Source organism: Diceros bicornis, chromosome 35, assembly GCF_020826845.1.
Source record: "Diceros bicornis minor isolate mBicDic1 chromosome 35, mDicBic1.mat.cur, whole genome shotgun sequence".
Classification (NCBI taxonomy): Eukaryota; Metazoa; Chordata; class Mammalia; order Perissodactyla; family Rhinocerotidae; genus Diceros; species Diceros bicornis.
The window spans coordinates 14,157,252-14,176,333 of NC_080774.1; the positions used below are offsets into that span (position 1 = coordinate 14,157,252).

The window sequence follows — 19,082 nt, forward strand, 5'->3', positions numbered from 1 at the left end:
CCAGGGCCAATCTTCCTCAGCAAAAAGAAGAGGATTGGCATTGGATGTTAGCTCGGGGCTAATCTTCCTCACACACACACAAAAAACCCAAAAACACTAGTTATTTAGCTCACCATTTTGTAGGGTGGTGGCTTGGGCTGTGGATGAACTCACTCACGTCTGAGGTTAGCTGCTGGTCAGAAGCTCTGTTCCTGGGGGTTGGCTAGTTCTGTGTGTGTGTATCTGGGTTATGTGTGTCTCATCACCCAGCAGGTTAGCCCTGGGTGGGCCTTCCCAGAGTTACAAGAGCAGCAAGAGGGCAAGCCCCAGTGCTTTTTCAAGTCTCTGCCTAGGCCATGTTTGTTATTGTCACGTGGCTAAAGCAAGCCACATTGCCAAGCTGAGAGCCAGTGTGGAGTTACCCAAATGCCTGGATACAGGGAGGCATGAACAAAGTAGGGGCCATTAATACAATAATCTACCACACAAACTCTTCCCATTTTTTTTTTTTGCTGAGGCAGATTTGCCCTGAGCTAACGTCTGTTGCCAATCTTCCTCTTTTTTTGTTTTTTTGGGTGAGGAAGATTGGCTCTGAGCGAACACCTGTTTCCAATCTTCCTCTTTTTGCTGAGGAAAATTAGCCCTGAGCTAACATTTGTGCCCATCTTCCTCAATTTTGTATGTGGGATGCTGCCACAGCATGGCTTGATATGTGGTGTAGGTCCATGCCCAGGATCTGAACCTGTGAACCTGGGGCCACCAAAGATGAGAGCCCTGAACTTAACCACTGCACCAAAGGGCCGGCCCTGCCAATCTTCCTCTTTTTGCTTGAGGAAGATTCGCCCTGAGCTAACATCCGTGCCAGTCTTCCTCCATTTTGTATTTGAGTTGCTGCCACAGCATGGCCACCAACGAGTGGTGTAGATGTGTGCCCAGGAACCAAGCCTGGGCTGCCAAAATGGTGCATGCGGAACTCAACCACTGGGAACTGAACCACTAGGCCAGGGGCTGGCCCCGTAAACTTCCCATTTTTAATTGTTGGTAACTGATACAAAAAAGTTACATTTTAACTAGCACTGCTGGTTAAACAAAAGCTGCCTGTCAGCTGGATCTGCCTTGGGTCATGTGAGTTGGTGATCTGTGCTTTGTGTCTTCCCAAGAATCCGTGCTTGATCCACGAGTGACTCCTGAAAAGGAAGATTTAGTTCTATTCGGGACTCCCTAGAAACTGACAGGCTGATCCAGTTGACATGAAAGAGAAATAAAGATCTGGTACCACCTCCCAACATCCTCTCCCTTTTTTTTTTCCCTGAACCTGTGGTGCCCTCTGTTATACTAGTGCACGTGTTGTGTTTTGGTAGTCTCTTCCACTGCAGAGCCTTCAGGATCATCACTAGAGTGAGAACAACTCCTAAGTTAGCAGTCAGGAGTTAAGTTGCCTTTTGATGGGTAGGTGCACAGCTCTGCCTCCGAGTGTCGTCTGGCTGGGTGCAGGCCAGGCCTTTGATGGACAAACACAGCTGAAATGGAAACTTAGGAATGACTCCTCTGGAGCCTTGTCTTCTCTTGTGAAGCTTTTGTAATAGCACTTAGAAGCCATCTGTTTTTGGATGGTGAGTTGAGAACACCTAAATTGTCTTCTGGGTATACGGTTAAGCTAGTGAAAGAAATGATACACACCTGGACGGAATTTCAGAAGCAGAAGGCACTTTCTCCTTCTCTCTTCCATGTCCCTCTCTCCATACACTCGGGCTTCTCAGAGGTAGCGGAGGCACTTAGTATAAGCACAAGTATGCTTGCTTCTTTCTTTGTTCACTGTGGTGGTTGCGATGTCCAGTTGCTTGGTCCCATTTCTGTGTAGGTGATGTATCAGGACTCTGGGCTGCAAGCAACCGGGACCCGACTCAAACTGGCCTAAAAACCCAAACGGGAATCTCCTGATGCATATAACTGAAAATTCTGGGTGCTTAGCTAATGTAAGTAGAAATCTCTCTGTCTCTTGGTCCTGCTGTCCTTTTTGCTGGCTTTATTCACAGGTGGGCTCGCTCTCTTTGGGATAAAATGGCTACCAGCAACTCCAGTCTTCCATTCCATCATCTTAGCAACACAGGGGACAGAGAGCCTCTGTTTTCTGTAGCAAAGGTCATGAACGTAAATTCTCAGTTGTCCAGACTGGGTCATGTGTCCATCCTTGAGCCAATCACTGACTCAAATTGGCCAGGCTTGTATCCACTGCCCACTCCTGAAGATAAGGGTGGGGTCAGCCCCACTAAACCATGTTGACGGAGAGTGGAAGTGGGGTGGTTTCCTAAAAGAAAAGAAGAGGGAAAGGATGTTGGGCAGGAAACAACAGAAACGGCAGATGTCCACTTCAGGTGGTGAGTGTTTGAAGCAGCACTGACGATGCAAATGTGTGTGTTTTCTATTCATCCAACATGTATTTATTGATCGGCTGGGTGCTGGGGGATCAGTAAACAGAACGGATACTTCCTGACCTCAGAAGCCTGTAGTCTTGCTTCTTTTAATTAAAAGAAGGACATTAATGGAGGCAGAATAGCCCAGCTTGTGAGTCCAGGCTCTGGAGACAGGCAGACCGGAGTTCAAGTTCAGGCTCTGCTGCTCACTAGCTGTTTGACCTTGGGCAAGTTAACTTACCCTGCCTCACTTGTCAGTGAGGATGATTTGTGAAGAGGCAATGAAATAAGGCATGGAACGTTCTTAGCGCCAAGCCTGGTGTACAGTAAGCATCCAGTGAATTTAAACTGGTGCTATTGTCATTAGTATCGCAGAAGAGTTCATTATACTATCTCACTCCCTCTTGGCTCAGGCTTATCACTGAAAAGCCCTTTGCCTCCCTACCTCTTGGATTGGGAATCTCTTGGGGGAAGTCTTTCGTCTTACTCTTGTACTCCCACCTACACTCCTCAGTGCAGCAGGGCCCCATCTACTTTCGTAGAGTTGAAATAATGGGGGCAGAATTGCTGCTTCCAAAGCAGCCTTATAAAGAGGCTCTTTGGTCGTTAGAACCCGTGTGAATATTCAAAGCCTTCTTTACATTAAGATTTGGGTGTTCAGGCCTGATAAAAGTCTTAATACTGCTGGCCAATATCTGTTGCTTACTGTGTCACTATTTAATTTGTCAGAGCCTACGTCTGTGTTGTCAACAAGATAATTTAATGGCTTAACTTCTGTTTTTAAGTTAGAAACAGGCAAGGAAACTCGCTAACATGAAATGAGAAGACGAATGAGTCAGATGTGAGCTCGTGGACTGGCTTACCTGGATGCCTTCTCTGCCTCTTTGCCTTTCTTTTAAGGCTCAACGTGAATTCTGTCTCCTGTGTTAACTCTTCCCTGATCCCTCCAGCCCAAAGCTCTCTTCCTTTTCCCTTTCCCCCACCTAAAAAGTTCTTATTGTCGGTGCCATTCGTTTTTTCCTGTTATGAATTAGCAGGTCTCTACTTGGGCACGTTTGGAAATAGTCCCTGTGTATCCTAACAGCTTGTAGCCAGCTTCTTGTTGGAAGGTTCTGCTCCTTGCAGCAGCTTGGGCTTCACTCCTCCATTACACAAGTATTCATCAAGTAGCTGCTTAGCACCTGGCACTTTCTAGGCAGTGAGGATACAGCAGTGAACAAAACAGAAAAAATCCCTGCCTTGTAGAACTTACATTCTGGGGAAGAGGGACATACACAGTGAACAGATAATTGTCAGGTCGTAAATGCTCTGGAGAAAAATAAAGCAGGTAGAAGGGATAGAGTGTGTGTGCGTTGGGGAAGGGCGGTAATTTTAAATAGTGCTCTTCAAGAAGGGCTTCCTGGGAAGGTTGCACTTCACGGAAGGAGGTGAGGGAGCAAGCATGCTGAGACCTGGGGAAGGGATTCTAGGCAGAGAACAGCAAGTGCGGAGGTTCTGTGGTGGCCAGCGCCAGCTGGCCTCATGGGCCTGTGTGGCCTGTGTGTGGGCCCCAGGCTCAGAAGGGCCCTGTGCTTGGTTTCATGCTCTGTTGTTGCCATCCTGAAATTCTTAATCATTTTTAAACAAGGGGCCCCACATTTTTGTTTCACACTGGACTCCACAAATTATATAGCTGATCCACATGGTAGGAATGTGCTTGGAGTATTTGGGACCCTTGATGTGAAACCCTTTACTCTTTCCACAAACAAATCCATACCCCCCAAAACCCCTCTGGGGCCCAAAGCTTCTGACAAGGGAGCCCCCCACCCCCTGACTTCTCTCCTTTGTGGGTCCTAAAGCTCTGATCCCAGTTTAGACGAAAAGGCAGCTTTGAAAGCAGAGGCCCAGCCTCTTCCTCACACCGACTCCCTTCACCTCCTCACCCAGCCTCCTGGGATTGCCCCAGCGCTCATTGCCCCAGTCCTTTAGATTGGCCTTTTCTGTCCCCTCCCTTGCCAGAGTGCACAGGGAATCGTACCAGTAGGTGGTGAACAAGAATGGTTCTAGGAGTTGGAAAGCCCATAAAAAAATGATAAATCCCATGGACATTTATTGTGCATCTACTGTGTGCAAGGCACTGTGCTGGTTAGATACTGTAGTGTTATAGTTGCGTCATATTTACACATGCAGTCCACAAAAATTTATTGAATGCCTTTTGCCCTTTCTCATAGCTAGGCTTGGGGATTAGGTTAAATGGTAAGGGAGAAATTGGCTTTTTGTGGACTACTTGGGAGCTTAACCACTCTTTATAGCATTGTTGCTTTGGAGAAATGACTTCAAGTTCTAAATAGCTGACTTACTAATGGACTTTGGAATACCTTAGGGGACTATCTAGACTGCCTTTTGTATTCTCCGGTTTTTATTCCATTTTACGTGATGATGACGACTTATCTCTATAAAAGATTTTAGCTCTTGGAGTGTAGATGTCATTTCTCATACACTTGCTAATAGTACCTCCCCTCCCTCCAGCACCTGGCATGGCCCTGAATTCAGATAGTGTTTTGAACATAAAACACCTTATTTTAAAAATATATTGCTTTTCTTTGGGAAAATATCACATGCTCATTGTAAAATATTTAGGAAATTCATAAAAATAGAAAGAAGAAACAAAAATCCCTTGTAATGTCATTGCTCAGAGGCTACTGTTAACATTTTAGTGTACTTCTGTCATTTTTTAACATAAATAAGAACATGTATTTTGAGACAAATTTGGGATTGTAAACGGTTGCCTGGTTATCTTGACAGTGTTTCCAATTTTTTTCCCATTTAACCAGTTTTTTTCTAATGAAGACGCAGGTGAAACTGGAACGCCTCAATTCCTCCTGATTGAGATGGTGTGGGTCTACCCTGCTCTTCTGTAGTATGTGGGAAGTTGAGGTAAATTCCTTCAGACAACAGTCTCCTCTCAGTCACGGATTTAGCAGAAATGTTATTACATATCTATTGTTTGAACTCGGGTGATTTTCTCAGTTTCTTAAACACCACTTAGAGAGATCCTCAGTGTTCACTTTGCCCTGGAGATATACATTGGGAACAAACCTCAAGTCAGATTCTTCACTTTTCACTGATTTGGCTCTTAGTAATTATCCCTTCTTCTACTAGACAAGAGAAGACAGATTAAATTTCTAACAGTAAGGCACAAAACCAATCCATTTGCAGAATTAGTCTTACATTAGCACATAGGAGTACAAATCACCCTCCCTGGGGATGGATCTATTTGCAGTTTCTCTTAGCATTTTTGGAGGAAGTCCAGTAGACTTTGGGAAAATCTAGTATTCACTGACTTTGGATTAACAAAGTAATGTGACCCCTTTGTGGTTGGGTTTTTTTTTTTTAGCTTGACTGAGAAAGGATTGATTTTTATATCTGTATGATTTAGGGTTGTGGTTCTCAGCTTTTACTGTGTGTGAGGATCCCTGAGGGAGAGAGGCTTGAGCCCCACCCCTGGAAATTTGGGGCAGTAGGTCTGAGTGAGACCCTGGACATTTGAATTAAAAAAAAAACTACACAGATGGTTTTGATGTGTAATACAGGACGAGAGTCATCAATAGTGGTGGAGAATCAATATCTGAGCCATTAAAGAATTAAAAGCCAGGTGGTATGTTATCAAAAAGATGTTTTTCCTTCAGTTTGTAGGTCTGTTTATATGTTGGATTTATTGGTCTTCTATATGGTCTTCTGTAGCATAAATTTGGCCATTCTCACATTGCTTGGGCTATTAAATTGATGCGAAATTATTCTCTCTCAACATTGTAGTCATATTGACATTTTTGTAGTGTGACCAGATTTCCCTATATTAATATTTCCAGTGTCTTTAATCTCTTTTCCTCCTTCTTGGAATATCTTTGTTTCCGAAATGCTGACATGTCCGTTTCCGTGTTTTTAAGTCAGTATAGATATAGGTTTGGTTAATGGAGGCTGTAACTTTTTGGATGGCTATGTGCTTCAAAATAGCCCAGGTGGAAGACTGATCGCACCTTTTAAATTACAAGGTATTTTTCTGCACACTAGTGGCAAGTAGTGTTTTTTACTTATATTTATGAACTGTGGGAAGTACTAAGTGAGAGTGTTTAAGACATTCTGCTGCTGCTATTAGGGTATACGTGGTTACTGGGCTACAGCTTCTGTCCAGGATGTGGCTCCGTATCCTTGTCAAATCATACATACCTATAAAAGAACGGCATTTGCAAACACAGGGTCAAACATGCTCATAATTCTCAATCTTTTGTAAGGTATTTCCCAATTGATATGTTACTGGTAATAACAAAGTGAAGTTTGTGAATGATTTACTTGACATTGCAGCTACTCCAGTTTTTGTTTGTCTGTCTTTGGTATAAGAACATCACTCTAACTTCCTGCATTCCATTTTGCCTCCTTGAGTAGAGGAACGGGACGTGGGTTACCTAGACTGATGTTTCTAGGGTTGTGCACAAGAACCCTTGGGAATGTGTTGAACACGGGCCTGTCATGGATCGCATCTGCTGCTTTGGAAAAGTTGGATTTTCCGTGAAGCAGACTCTGAGATGGAGATTTGCATGCCCATGGTTTAGTGGGTTGGCCTTTCTGAGAGGTCCCGAATCAAGGCAAGGAGGCCAGGCCTTTGTCCCCAGGTATTGACTAGTCATTGAATGCACACTGCCCCCCAGAAGTGGGTGTAACCTGGGATGAAGCAGCTTGTTTGGCCAAGGGCAGTGCCTAGGAAGGGACTCAGCTATGAGCGAGAGGCAGCAGTGTTCTGGGCATCTGGGAGAATGAGTGTTGTGGACTGAGAGGGGAAGTCTGAAGGACCCACTGCAGCATCCACTGCAAGAGCCGATGATTGAATGTCTTGCCAAAAAGACTCCGAGTGTGCAGCATGAAACTTCAGGATTTGGTCTCCTGACTTCGTGGGTCTACGTATTTCTTAAAGATGTGGACCTTCCTTTATATAGTATATTGGTTTCTTTTTTTGCCCCGCCATTCCCCAACCAGTGGTAGCAACAGAGAGGGTCATTTATATGAAAGTCTGGGACTTGATCTGTTTGGGATTGATAATCATTTTGGAGTTTAGATGTAATTCTAAGAGCACAGTGATTTAAAAAAAAGTTTGGCTTTGTAATGTTGGTATTTACATATTTATAATTCAATGTGTTGAAACAGTTGTTGCCCTCCAGAACTTATAAATGGCCAAGAACCATCACAACTGCATCAGTAGTGAGACCAGCGTGGTGTCTCTGATTGTTGTATGGGGGCCACAACACCCCTGACTGGTCATTGGCACCCTGGTGGCTGCTCCTTTTTGTCTGCTGTGCACTAGAGCAAATCCTTCTTTAGTTATTACTGTGGCATAACTTTTAAAAGTGATGATTCTGTTTTAAAAGTCCTCTGGGAAAAGACCTGTGGTGTGGATACTTTCAATGTTCAGACTCCTGAATAACTTAGCCTCCACTGTACCATCCTTTTTTGCTGTCATCAACTATCATCTGCTTATGGTATGGCAAGGGGAGATGACTTTCTGTTTAAACAGCCAGCTGGTATAGGAGTAACATGGAATGTGGACCTTGGCAACAAATATTTGTTGGGGTCGGTCTGGTGGCATCGTGGTTAAGTTTGCACACTCTGCTTTGGCTGCCCGGGGTTCGCTGGTTGAGATCCTGGGCGCGGACCTACACACTGCTCATCAAGCCATGCTGAGGCGGCATCCCACATAGAGCAACTAGAATATATACAACTATGACACGCAACTATCTGCTGGGGCTTTGGGGAGGAAAAAAGGAGGAAGATTGGCAACAGATGTTAGCTCAGGGCCAATCTTCCTCAAAAAAAAAAAAATTTGTTGAAGGAAAAAAAAGGGAGCTAGAGGGCCACTCAAGGAAAGAAAATAGCAGTATTCACAATCAATTACTGCATGCCTGGCCCTTTCCATGTATTATTTCATTTTATTCTTAATAACATACCTATTTATAGGCTATTTGTATCTGTTTTACAGATGAGGAAGCTGGAGCTCAGATGTGTTTAGCCTGGTCTCATGGCTAGTCAGGCGGCAGAACTGGGATTTTCAGTTTGAATATTTGCTCTACACCTGCATGCTGTGCTGCATCCAGAGATCATGGTGGTTGGGATAAGGAGGCTGGTGGTAGGGTCGGGGGACGCTAACATAGAGGCGCTGTTTTCAAGGATGAGAATAGAGGATTGGCCAGCTGCATGGGCAAAAGGGGAAAGCTCCTGCCACTGGAAGTGTGACTTTTCTGCACCAGAATACCTAAAAACAAAGCCGATTTCTGGTGCTTGATCACAGCAGCGTCAAGTCCAGGCGCCAGTGTGCAGTGAGTCCTGAAGGGACCCACAGAAGCAAGCAGTGCCTGGCCCGTCTCTAACAGCGAGAAGCTCAGCATGGGCTCAGTGTGCACGATTGCAGGCTTTTCTTTGCCTTTGTTCTGCTCATCTGAGGATAAGGAACATTTTTCTCTTGTTTCTTTACCATGTAGGTAAAGTAGACTTCTCCACCTCACCATGGTCAAATAGTCCAAAAAAGAAAACAGAAGGAAGTCCAGGGTTGCAAAGGAGCGTCTCGTGTTGTGAGTGGCTTTCCTCCACTGGCGGTGACTCCCTCCAGGGTTGTGTTGAGAATCTCGAGTTATGTCTGTGCTGAGAGAGAAAGTGATGACTCTTTTTCTTGATGAGTGAAGCCAGTTAGTTGTCGGAGGGGACCTAGCCTGGCATTTGACCACTGACTTTCTATTGCTTTTTTAGGTGAGGACCTCTTTGTTTTCAAATTACACTTGCAGATTTTTTCCTGTTTTTTCTGTATAACCAACATTTTTCTCCTGGTTGAACATTCTGTTCCTTCTTGCCCACAGAGGACTGTCAACTTGTGCTCTTTTTTCCTCTAGAGATCTTTTTTGGCCCTCTTACTTAGCCTTGCACTGTTTTTGCAGTTGAGTACATTTCCTTCTTATGCCCTGTATTATCTTTTAGCCCTGAGACTCCTAGATGAATGGAAACATGATTCCAGAAAAATCTTTATCCTGAATCTTGGTAGGGTTTAAGTCAGTGCTCACACTCCCTTAAAAATGTCGAGACTATTTTCAATTTTTAGACTGCAGCCTTGCAATATATGACTGTTGTATTTGAGTGGTGAATTAATAATTTTCTTGCAACCACTAAGTCACTGATGTCAGCCAAAGCTTATTAAAAATGAATTTTATTAAGCGAGTTCTGTTGGGACAAAGAGCGCCGCTTTCCCTGGCTTTGCAGAAGCTCACACCAAAGTGAACTTTGGCAGGTGGATTTGGGAAAGGGCAGAGGGATACTTATGCACACTTGGCTTTTTTTCTGTTTCACACTCATATTTCTTTGTGCTACTGGGATCGTCATGACAGCCTTATCTCTCAAGTAAAACCTGTTACCTCATCCCTAATTGCTTATCCAAAGGCAGGCGAGCTCTAATTTCTCTGCATTAATAAATGACACCGAAGAAGAACTGCTTTGTTTGCTCTGGCTCACTCAGGTTAACCAGTGTAAGCCCCTGAGTGCATTAGGGAACCTTGTGCTTCTGCAGCGGCCACGGGGAGATGGGCTTCACCTCACCCAAGAGCAGCATTTTATTTTATTTACTTTTTGCTCATGCTCACAGCCCTATTCTCCTTTTCCTGATGAAAACACTTGAGTGACCTTGGTCAGCCTTTCTCCAGCTGTGGGTACTCACTTCCCTCCAAGTTGGGGGTAGTAGCAGTTGTCCTGGAAGGACCAGTGACCCCTGATTTCAAGCCTCATTTTCTTGGTGCCTGCTGCTCTCCTTTCCTTAGAAGCTCAGAGGCTTCCTACAAGCCTTTGCACTGAGTCCTGTGGGGTACCCCAGGTTGTCAGATGGCACCCCTGCTTCTCCTTTTTGAAGCATTGTGGGAAATGGTCTTGTGGATTACATAAGTGGATGTGAGGAGAGAGGCTTGTGGGGTTGGAGAATTGAGAGTGGCTGTCGAGTTCTGACTTAGTTCTATGACTGTGCTCTGCGAAATAGAATGCTTTGCTCCTCTTGGGAAAAAGCATCATCTCTCTTGTCACCACCTAAGGATATCTCTGGTAATTTAAAGGGCCTGTAAATATGAGCATGTTCGTATCTCAGAATCGTAAGCCTATTTCCTTTTTTCTCCTCAGAATGAAATGGATGATGTGCCCTTCTTTGATATCCAACTGCCTTACGAATTGGCAATCAATATATTTCAGTATCTGGACAGGAAAGACCTAGGAAGGTGTGCACAGGTAAGCCGTCACTAACCGATGTTCAAGATTTACCTACATGTGTAATTTAAGTATAGGAAGCTCTTGGGTAACAGAAATTTATTTAACAGAATTATAAACTTTAAAGAATTAATGAATTGGATAGCAACTTTACTTGAGGGTAAGCAACCTTGAACTTAAAGGATTGTGTTCCACATCACCACTTGGTGTTTATCTTTTTGTGACCATCTGCTCAAGAGCTCTGTTCTCCGTGCACTCTGAGTTATGGCTGACCTGTGGCAGTGTGCTCAAGGCTGACAACTCTGTGCTGGGCCTTTATTGAGCTAGCCTGAGCTGTTAATGTCCTCACCCTTTTTAATGCAAAGATGCCAGCCCTTGGTTAAATCAAGCCAGTCGTTAGGTTGGGAGCTGAGGGTCAGCCTGGGGACAGAACAGTGAAGTCATGTTTTAGGCCTGTAATCCAAATTACCCTTTAAACACCAGACTCCCACTCAGTGAGGTGTGAGGCATGTGAGAACTGATACCCGCTGAAGGAATTGCAGATCACTGCCACCTATCTCATGCGTAGTCTGGGTCATACGCCCGTGGAGTGGATGGTGGGAGATGTTGCCTAGGCCAAACTTGAGTGTGTACATGAATCACAGGGGATCTTGATAAAATGCAAATTCGGACTCAGGAGGTCTGAGTGGGGCCAGATATTCTGCACTTCTAACCAGATGATGCCTCTGTGGCTTTGGCCACGCTTTGAGAGGCAAGGGTTTATGGCATTCAAATTGGTCTCCTGTTCTCTTCTTTTTGGCGAAGAGTGTGTAATTTTTCACGAGTTAAATGTGTGTATGATTGCTGACCATTTGGCTTTTCATGGACAACTGTGTTCCCAGAAGACACTGGAGTATGCATTGTCCATAACTGCCAAAGAATAATTTGTTTATTGATTACCATTTCCCATCCCTGGATTCTATAATGCATTTTACACAAGTGTCTATGCCTTCAAGAGAAAGAGTTTGGTAAAATTGAGAGGCAGGAGAACTATAGACTAAAAATCCAAAGTACCACCGAGAATGTGAAGTTAAAAATATTAAAGTAGTTTGAGTGGTGCAAACTGTAGCCAAGTTTAGACTCTACAGCTTGCTGCCTCTGTGGCAGTTCAACGAAATCACACAAAATACAGGACAGTTTAGTTTTTGGTTTTACACTATTTCTTTTTTTTCTTTCTCTTTTTTTTTTTTTCTGGTGAGGAAGATTTGCTCCGAGCAAACGTCTGTTGTCAATCTTCCTATTTTTTTTTGCTTGAGGAAGATTAGCGCTGAGCTAACATCTGTGCAAGTCTTCCTCTATTTTGTATGTGGGTTGCCACCACAGTGTGGCTTGACAAGTGGTGTAGGTCTGTGTCTGGGATCTGAATCTGTGAACCCAGGCCGCCGAAGCAGAGTGCACCAGACTTAACCACTATGCCATGGGACTGGCCCCTTATGCTCTATCTTTATGAAGAATTTTGCTTAATCAAAATTATTTTTCTACTTAAATATGAATTTGAAAGTTTTCCTATTCTTTTTTTTTTTTTTTTTTTGTGAGGAGATCAGCCCTGTGCTAACATCCGCCAATCTTCCCGTTTTTTTTTTGCTGAGGAAGACGGCCCTGGGCTAACATCTGTGCCCATCTTCCTCCACTTTACATGGGACGCCGTCACAGCATGGCTTGCCAAGCAGCGCGTCGGTGCGCGCCCGGGATCCGAACCAGCGAACCCCGGGCCGCCGCAGCAGAGCGCGCGCACTTAACCGCTTGCGCCACCGGGCCGGCCCCGAAAGTTTTCCTATTCTTGATTGCCACAATGTTATTTAAGTTGGGAGTGTTGGCAAATATTTTTTGATGCAGTGTCTGGAAATCTTTAGGAAATGATGGAAGAAATTATTCAAAGGCTAAAATTCACTAAATAAAAATGTACTGAAGTGTAAACCATGCTCAGAGCCTATCGATTGCGTTAAGTGAGAGTACCTATGTTGTCTTCTTTCCCTTGGAAGTTGGATTTGTTATAGTCTAACTTTACACATTGGCCCTGTGCCCGAGAATTGAAAACAAGGGTGTAGCTAAATGAGTCCAACTCCTGGATTTCAGCCTGATGCTGTTAGCCGAAGTCTTGGAACAGGGTCTAATAGCTAGCTGCTTTCCACAAAGTCAGCATTAGATGATAAAATCTTCATTTTTGATAGGGAGCTGCTGTTTAAGGAATCGTTTCTTTTAACGTTGCTTTTTGCTCTCCTGCTTTGTAGAGGGCCATGTGGCTTTCACATCTGCTGCTGGTTTTCTCATCCAAAGAGTTTATCAGTGAAAGATAGGATCTTGTGGAAGAAGAGATCCCCTTTTTACAATGGGGCTGCATTTCAGGGTAGATTGGTTATGCTGGTGAGATTATTCTGCAGGTGTGAACAGTTTAATTTGCAACACAGTAGTCCAGTTGTCCACTAGAATTCTTTCCTCTTTGGCCAATTGGATTTAGGGTTTTTTTTTTTGTTTTTGGTTCAACCTAATTTTTAGAGCGCATATATAAGAATAGAAAATATTCTTAAACAGAACCCCTAAGGTAGCTGTGATCTCTGAAGCCAGGATTTTTTCATAGAATTTGTGCATGAAGATGACAGTGGATGGCCAGCAGTTTGTAGAATTGGCTTTGTTTTTTTCAAGTGTTAAAATAAAACCGCAACGTAATAAAAACCAGGAGCCTTTTCATTTGCTTCTTGTGTTGTTTTTATTTTTAAATGGGGGAAAAAGTCCTTCTGTTGAGTGGAGTGTCCTGCTGCTTTATTATTTCATTTTAGAGGGGGCTTGCTCGGTCTGTCTCTCTTCTCTTTTAATCCAGCTGCCTTGGGATTTTCGTGAAATTGGGCCATTGATGTGGAATTGGCACCGTGAACTACATGTGTGCCCTTGGAGAAAACCTGTTTGCTTAGATCTTTATGCCAAGTTGGTAACTAACAGTAAAGAACCCTGATTGGGGAGGACTTTTGAGATTTAATTATGCCACAAACTGTGCTGGAGAGCTGATTTTGCTCTGACTTGGTCTCCTTTCTGCATCCTCTCTCTTTTCCTGCTTTGTGAGGCTTTATGCTGTCAGAACTAAAATCTTGCTACATGAGCGAATGAGCCTTGTGTACTTTTTTTTTTTTTTTGCTGAGGAAGATTTGCCCTGAGTTAACATCTTTTGCCAATCTTCCTCTTTTTGCTTGAAGAAGATTCGCCCTGAGCTAACATCTGTGCCCATCTTCCTCTATTTTATTTGTGGGTCGCCACCACAGTATGGCCACTGACAGTGGTGTAGGTCTGCGCCCAGGATTTGAACCCAGGCCGCCGAAGCGAAGCATGCTGAGCCTAACCAGTAGGCCACCGGGGCCAGCCCCAATCCTTGTGTACTTTTGATGTGACCTCTCTAGCTCCATGCTATCAATAATTGTCTCTCAAGAGATTTAGTATCTCTGTGGGAGTGTTTCATGCTGAAATGTCTCAAACTGTGACTTCTAGCAAGCAAAGTTATGCATTGGGCAATTCATTGAACTGCTTTATCCTTTTGCTATTTGTAGTTTTATGTTCATTTTTGTTTGTGTGGGTGCACAGAATTCCTGGCATTTTAAAGGGTAATATTTTTAATTGGATAACAATTACAAAATTGTCGATTTTCAAAATTACAAAATTGTTTGGTTTTTATGAGAAGACTAAGTCTGCTGTTATATAAATCACAACGTGAATAATCCTGAGGAGTAAAGGTTTTTAGGGATTTACCAACATTCATTTTTAAAACTTTTAAAATAATTATAAATTTACAGGCAGTTGTGAAAAATAGTACAGAGAGGTCCTCTGTACCCTTCCCCCAGTTTCTTCCATTGGTAATATCTTGCATAACTATGGAACATCAGAGCAGGACATTGGCATTGGTGCAGTCCACAGCGCTTATTCAGGTGTCACTAGTTTACACGCACCCATCTGTGTGTGTGTATTTGGTTCTGTGCAGTTTTATTACAGGCGTAGATTCGTGTGACCACACAGTCAAGATGCAGAACATTCATCACAAGGGTCTCTGTGCTACCCTTTTATGGCCACACCCACCTCTATCCCCTTCCCTGTCCCTACCCCCTGGCAACCACTAATCTGTTCTCCATCTCTATAATTTTGTCTTTTTTTATTTTCATATATTTTAGTTACATGTATTTCCTAATGTGTAAGTTTAGAAATTTAGCTTGCATAGGCAACAATGTCATGTTTTTCAAGTAAAAGGTAGAAAAATGTACATGAAGAAAGCAATAAAGAAAAAGAGGAAAGATGCAGAGGTTAATAACTTGAGATTTATGGGGGCCGGCCTGGTGGCGCAAGTGGTTAAGTGTGTGCGCTCTGCTGCGGCAGCCCGGGGTTCGCCAGTTCGGATCCTGGGCGCGCACCGACGCACTGCTTGGCAAGCCATGCTATGGCGGCGTCCCATATAAAGTGGAGGAAGAGGGGCACGGATGTTAGCCCAGGGCCAGTCTTCCTCAAGAAAAAAGAGGAGGATTGGCAGATGTTAGCACAGGGCTGATCTCCTCACAAAAAAAAAAAAAACTTGAGATTTATGATAAAATTGGTGAGCAAGAAGTAGGTGTTACCAAAATAAATAAGTAATTCTGGAAGTAAAATATTAGTTTATAATATTTGAAGTTTCAAGGAAAATGTGATCTTATGATCTTCCCAGATGTTCAAATAGGAGAAACTAAAATCTGAGATTTTATAGCTAAAGGTTTTAATGAAATCTTTACAAGTCGCGAATCCATAGCTAAGTGCGGCTGGATTGATTTTTCACAAGAAATGATTCTGAAGACCTGTGGTTGCTGCAGGGTTCTCTTGGTTACCTTTCACCTTTGCCACCAGACTTCTCTCAGGGAGATATGTGCATGCCCCAAGACCCAAGGACCCTCAAGGCTTTCCTTTTTTTTTGGTAAGGAAGATTGGCCCTGAGCTAACATCCGTTGTCATTCTTCCTCTTTTTGCTGAGGAAGATTGTCCTTGAGCTAACATCTGTGGCAAGCTTCCTCTATTTTGTATGTGGGACGCTACCAAAGCATGGCTTGATGAGCGGTGTGTAGGTCCTTGCCCGGGATCTGAACCCACGGACCCTGGGCTGCCGAAGCCAAGGGCGCAAATTTAACCACTACACCACCAGGCCAGCACCTGGGGATTTCCTTTTAATTCACCAGGTTGCAGTGGCTGTCTCCTTTACACGAGGTTAGGAAAAGCAAAGCAGAGCTAGAAGAAAAGATGGGGAGCTAGATGAAACGAGAAGGGCAAAGTGCTGATAATCATTTCAACTGAGTAGGGAAGACTTTGGAGTTCTTTATGCTGTTCACTTTACTTTTTTGTGTTTGAAATTTTCCATAATTAACAAGTTTAAAAGAAAAAGCAGAAAGCAGGAGAGTATTTACTGGGAAAGTCAGAGCCTCTTGAGGGCAACACATGCCTGAAGCTGACCTTTGAAAGTAAAAGCAATCCAGTTTTTTGAAATACTGAATTTTTAAGAAACTGGACTTACTGTTTTATCTCATTCAGTTATTTACAGAGGGCCTACTACGTGCCATGTCCCGTTCTAGGCAGTGAGTACAGCAGTGAACGAGACATAAAACACCCTGCCTCTCAGACCTTACATTATACGCAGTAAACACGTAATTAAATAGAGTGTTTCAGATGGTGATAAGTGCTATGGAGAAAAATAAGAAAACAGAGGTGATGATGCGGTTGCACTTCTAAGTGGCCAGGGAATACTTCACAGAGATGGTGACCTTTGGGCAAAGACCTGAGGGAGGGAGGACGGAAGCTGTGCAGGTCTCTGGCAGAGGCAAATAGCAAGTGTGAAGGCCTTGAGGTGGAGCGCACCTGTTGTGTTTGAGGAACAGCAGGAAGGTCACGGTGGCCAGCTTGGGGTAGAGTGAATAATGGCCCCCCAAAAGGTGTCCATGACCTAATCCTCAGAACCTGTGAATATGTTACCTTTATGGTAAAAAGGCCTTTGCAGATAGGAGGAAGTTAAGGATCTTGAGACGGGGTGATTATCTTGGATTACCCAGGTGGGCTCAGTGTAATTACCAGGCTCTTTATAAGAGGGAGGCAGGAGGTCAGAGAGGAGAGAAGATGCTATGTTGCTGGCTTGGAAGGTGGAGGAAGGGGCCACAGACCAAGGAATATAGGTGGCCCCAGAAGCTGGAAAAGGTAGGGAACCAGATTTTCCCCTGAAGCCTCCAGAAAGAATGCAGCCCTGCTGCCCTCAGCTTGATTTTAGACTTCTGGCCTCCAGAACCTTAGGAGAATAAATTTGTATTATTTTAACACACTAAGTTTGTGGTAATTTGTTAGAGCATCAATAGGAAACTAATACGGGTTGGGGTGTAGTGAGCAGACAGTGATAAGAGAAGAGAAAGTCAAAATGTAAAAGGCACTTAATCCGTTAAAAGAACTTGAACTTTTATTCTGAATGAGGTAGGAAGCCACTGGAACGTTTTGAGCAGAAGGGTAGCAAGATCTGACTTACATTTTTTTTTTTTTATTATTTATTTATTTGTTTATTTTTCCCCCAAAGCCCCAGTAGATAGTTGTACGTCATAGTTGCACAACCTTCTGGTTGCTGTATGTGGGACGCGGCCTCAGCATGGCCGGAGAAGCAGTGCGTCGGTGCGCGCCTGGGATGCGAACCCGGGCCGCCAGCAGTGGAGCACGCACACTTAACCACTAAGCCACGGGGCCGGCCCTGACTTACATTTTAAAAGGGATCATTTTGGCATCTGTTAGGAGAATAAGGTGTAGGGGCACAAGGAGGGCAGCAGGGAGACCATTTAGACCACGAGCTACTGAAATAATCCAGACAAGAAGATGTGGTGGCTTGGACCAGGACTGTACCAGCAGAAGTGGATGGAGTCAGGATTGCTGATGGGTTGAGTGTGAGGAGAAGAGTCAACAAGGACTCGAAGATGTCTGGCCTGAGCAAGTAGAAGGATTAGGTTGCTGTTGTTGACAAGGGGAAGAAGGTGGGAGGAGCAGGTGTGGGAGAAGATCAGCTGGATGTGAGGCAGGAGGTGAGTTCTGGGTTGAGCGCAGGGCTGAAGATGTAAATTTGGGAGCTGTCAGCAGCTCACCGATGGTATTTAAAGCCAGGAAACTGGACGAGATCACCAGGGAAGTGAGTGTAGATAGAGGAGGGGATTCAAGGGTTGAGCCCTGGCACATCGTGATGATGATTAGAGGCACAGGAGACTGAAGAGGCGGGACCTGAGAGGTAGGAAGAAAACCCAGAGTGCATGGTTCTGTGGAACCAAGGGATAAAAGTTTTCGAGGAGAAAGGGACCAAAGGTGTTAAGTGCTGCTGTCAGCCAAGTAAGGGGAGGATTGCGAAGTGACCATTGGATTTAGCAACTTGGAGATCACTGGTGACCTTGACCAGAATCAGTGGTGTGGTGGGGGCAAAAGTGAGTGGGTTCAAGAGCGAACGGGAAGAAAGAAATTGAGATGTCTGTCTGTATACAGCTATCTGTATATGATGTGTTCTCCCCGAGTAGACTTGGTATATGAACATGTGACTAGAACAGTGACACTTTTTCCCCTGTTGTGGGCCTCACTGGTAACCCTAGTCCGGGCAGGGTTAATAAAGCTGATTTTTGAGCCAAGGGCTTTTTTTTTAATGCTACAATTCACAGTGGTGCTATAAAGCAAATGCTGGAGACACTTTTATTAGCACATTCTTGCAGCTGAGGCTCACTCAGTGGGGCTTTTACTAGGCAAGGCCATTTCAGTCCTGGTGTATTAAAGAAAGACCATTAGGCCTTTGGAAAATTTAGGCTTGTAAACTTGCTGGATTTAATATAACTTAAGAAATCAAAACAATTAGATTTCCTTTTGGCGAGACTCTTTAAAATTTACTTGTGGAAGTTGAACTAGATCTTTTTCTGTTGATTTTTTTTTTCCTGCAGGGTTAAAAGAAATTCTTAAAGCCTGTCACTTTTGTTCTCCTTTGAAAGAAGAAAAAAAAGGCGCCTTCCCTTTAAAGTTTGCTAGAGAAATTGTTGGCACATTTCTGTGTTAAATACCTAATTGTAGGTACAATCCTGATCCCTTTTTGGAAGTAATTTTCACCTCTAGCTTTTATAAATCCCTCAAAGAGATTTATTGTTTGTTATCTGGGATTTAAACTTTATCCTGAATATTATTTTCTACAGAATAAGACCTGTGATCTAGGGGTTAGCTGTGGGGATGATGCACTGAAACATCAACTTTTTGTTCTCAGTTTTTCATCCCATAACCCTGTTGTACTAATTTCAGATTGTGTTATTTAAAACAACTTGGCATTTTCTTTGAAGCTGATATAAAAATCTGTTTCAGCTTCCAGAGTTTTTTTAAGGTCTGATATATTTGAGAATTTTTGAAAGT

At 43.7% G+C, this 19,082-nt stretch overlaps 1 protein-coding gene across 2 annotated transcripts in view; it reads left to right on the forward strand.

Moving 5' to 3' along the window:
• The window catches only part of FBXW8 (F-box and WD repeat domain containing 8), a 115,231-nt gene that overhangs the window by 4,837 nt on the left and 91,312 nt on the right, over positions 1–19,082 (forward strand). The window contains exons 1-2 of one of the 2 annotated variants that reach the window (XM_058531510.1): positions 5,280–5,309; positions 10,569–10,673. In XM_058531510.1, coding sequence (XP_058387493.1) covers positions 5,295–5,309; positions 10,569–10,673 — 120 coding nt within the window. In that variant the 5' untranslated portion in view covers positions 5,280–5,294. Of the gene's footprint in view, positions 1–5,279; positions 5,310–10,568; positions 10,674–19,082 lie in introns of those variants that run through there. The other variant, XM_058531509.1, reaches the window with a different exon arrangement.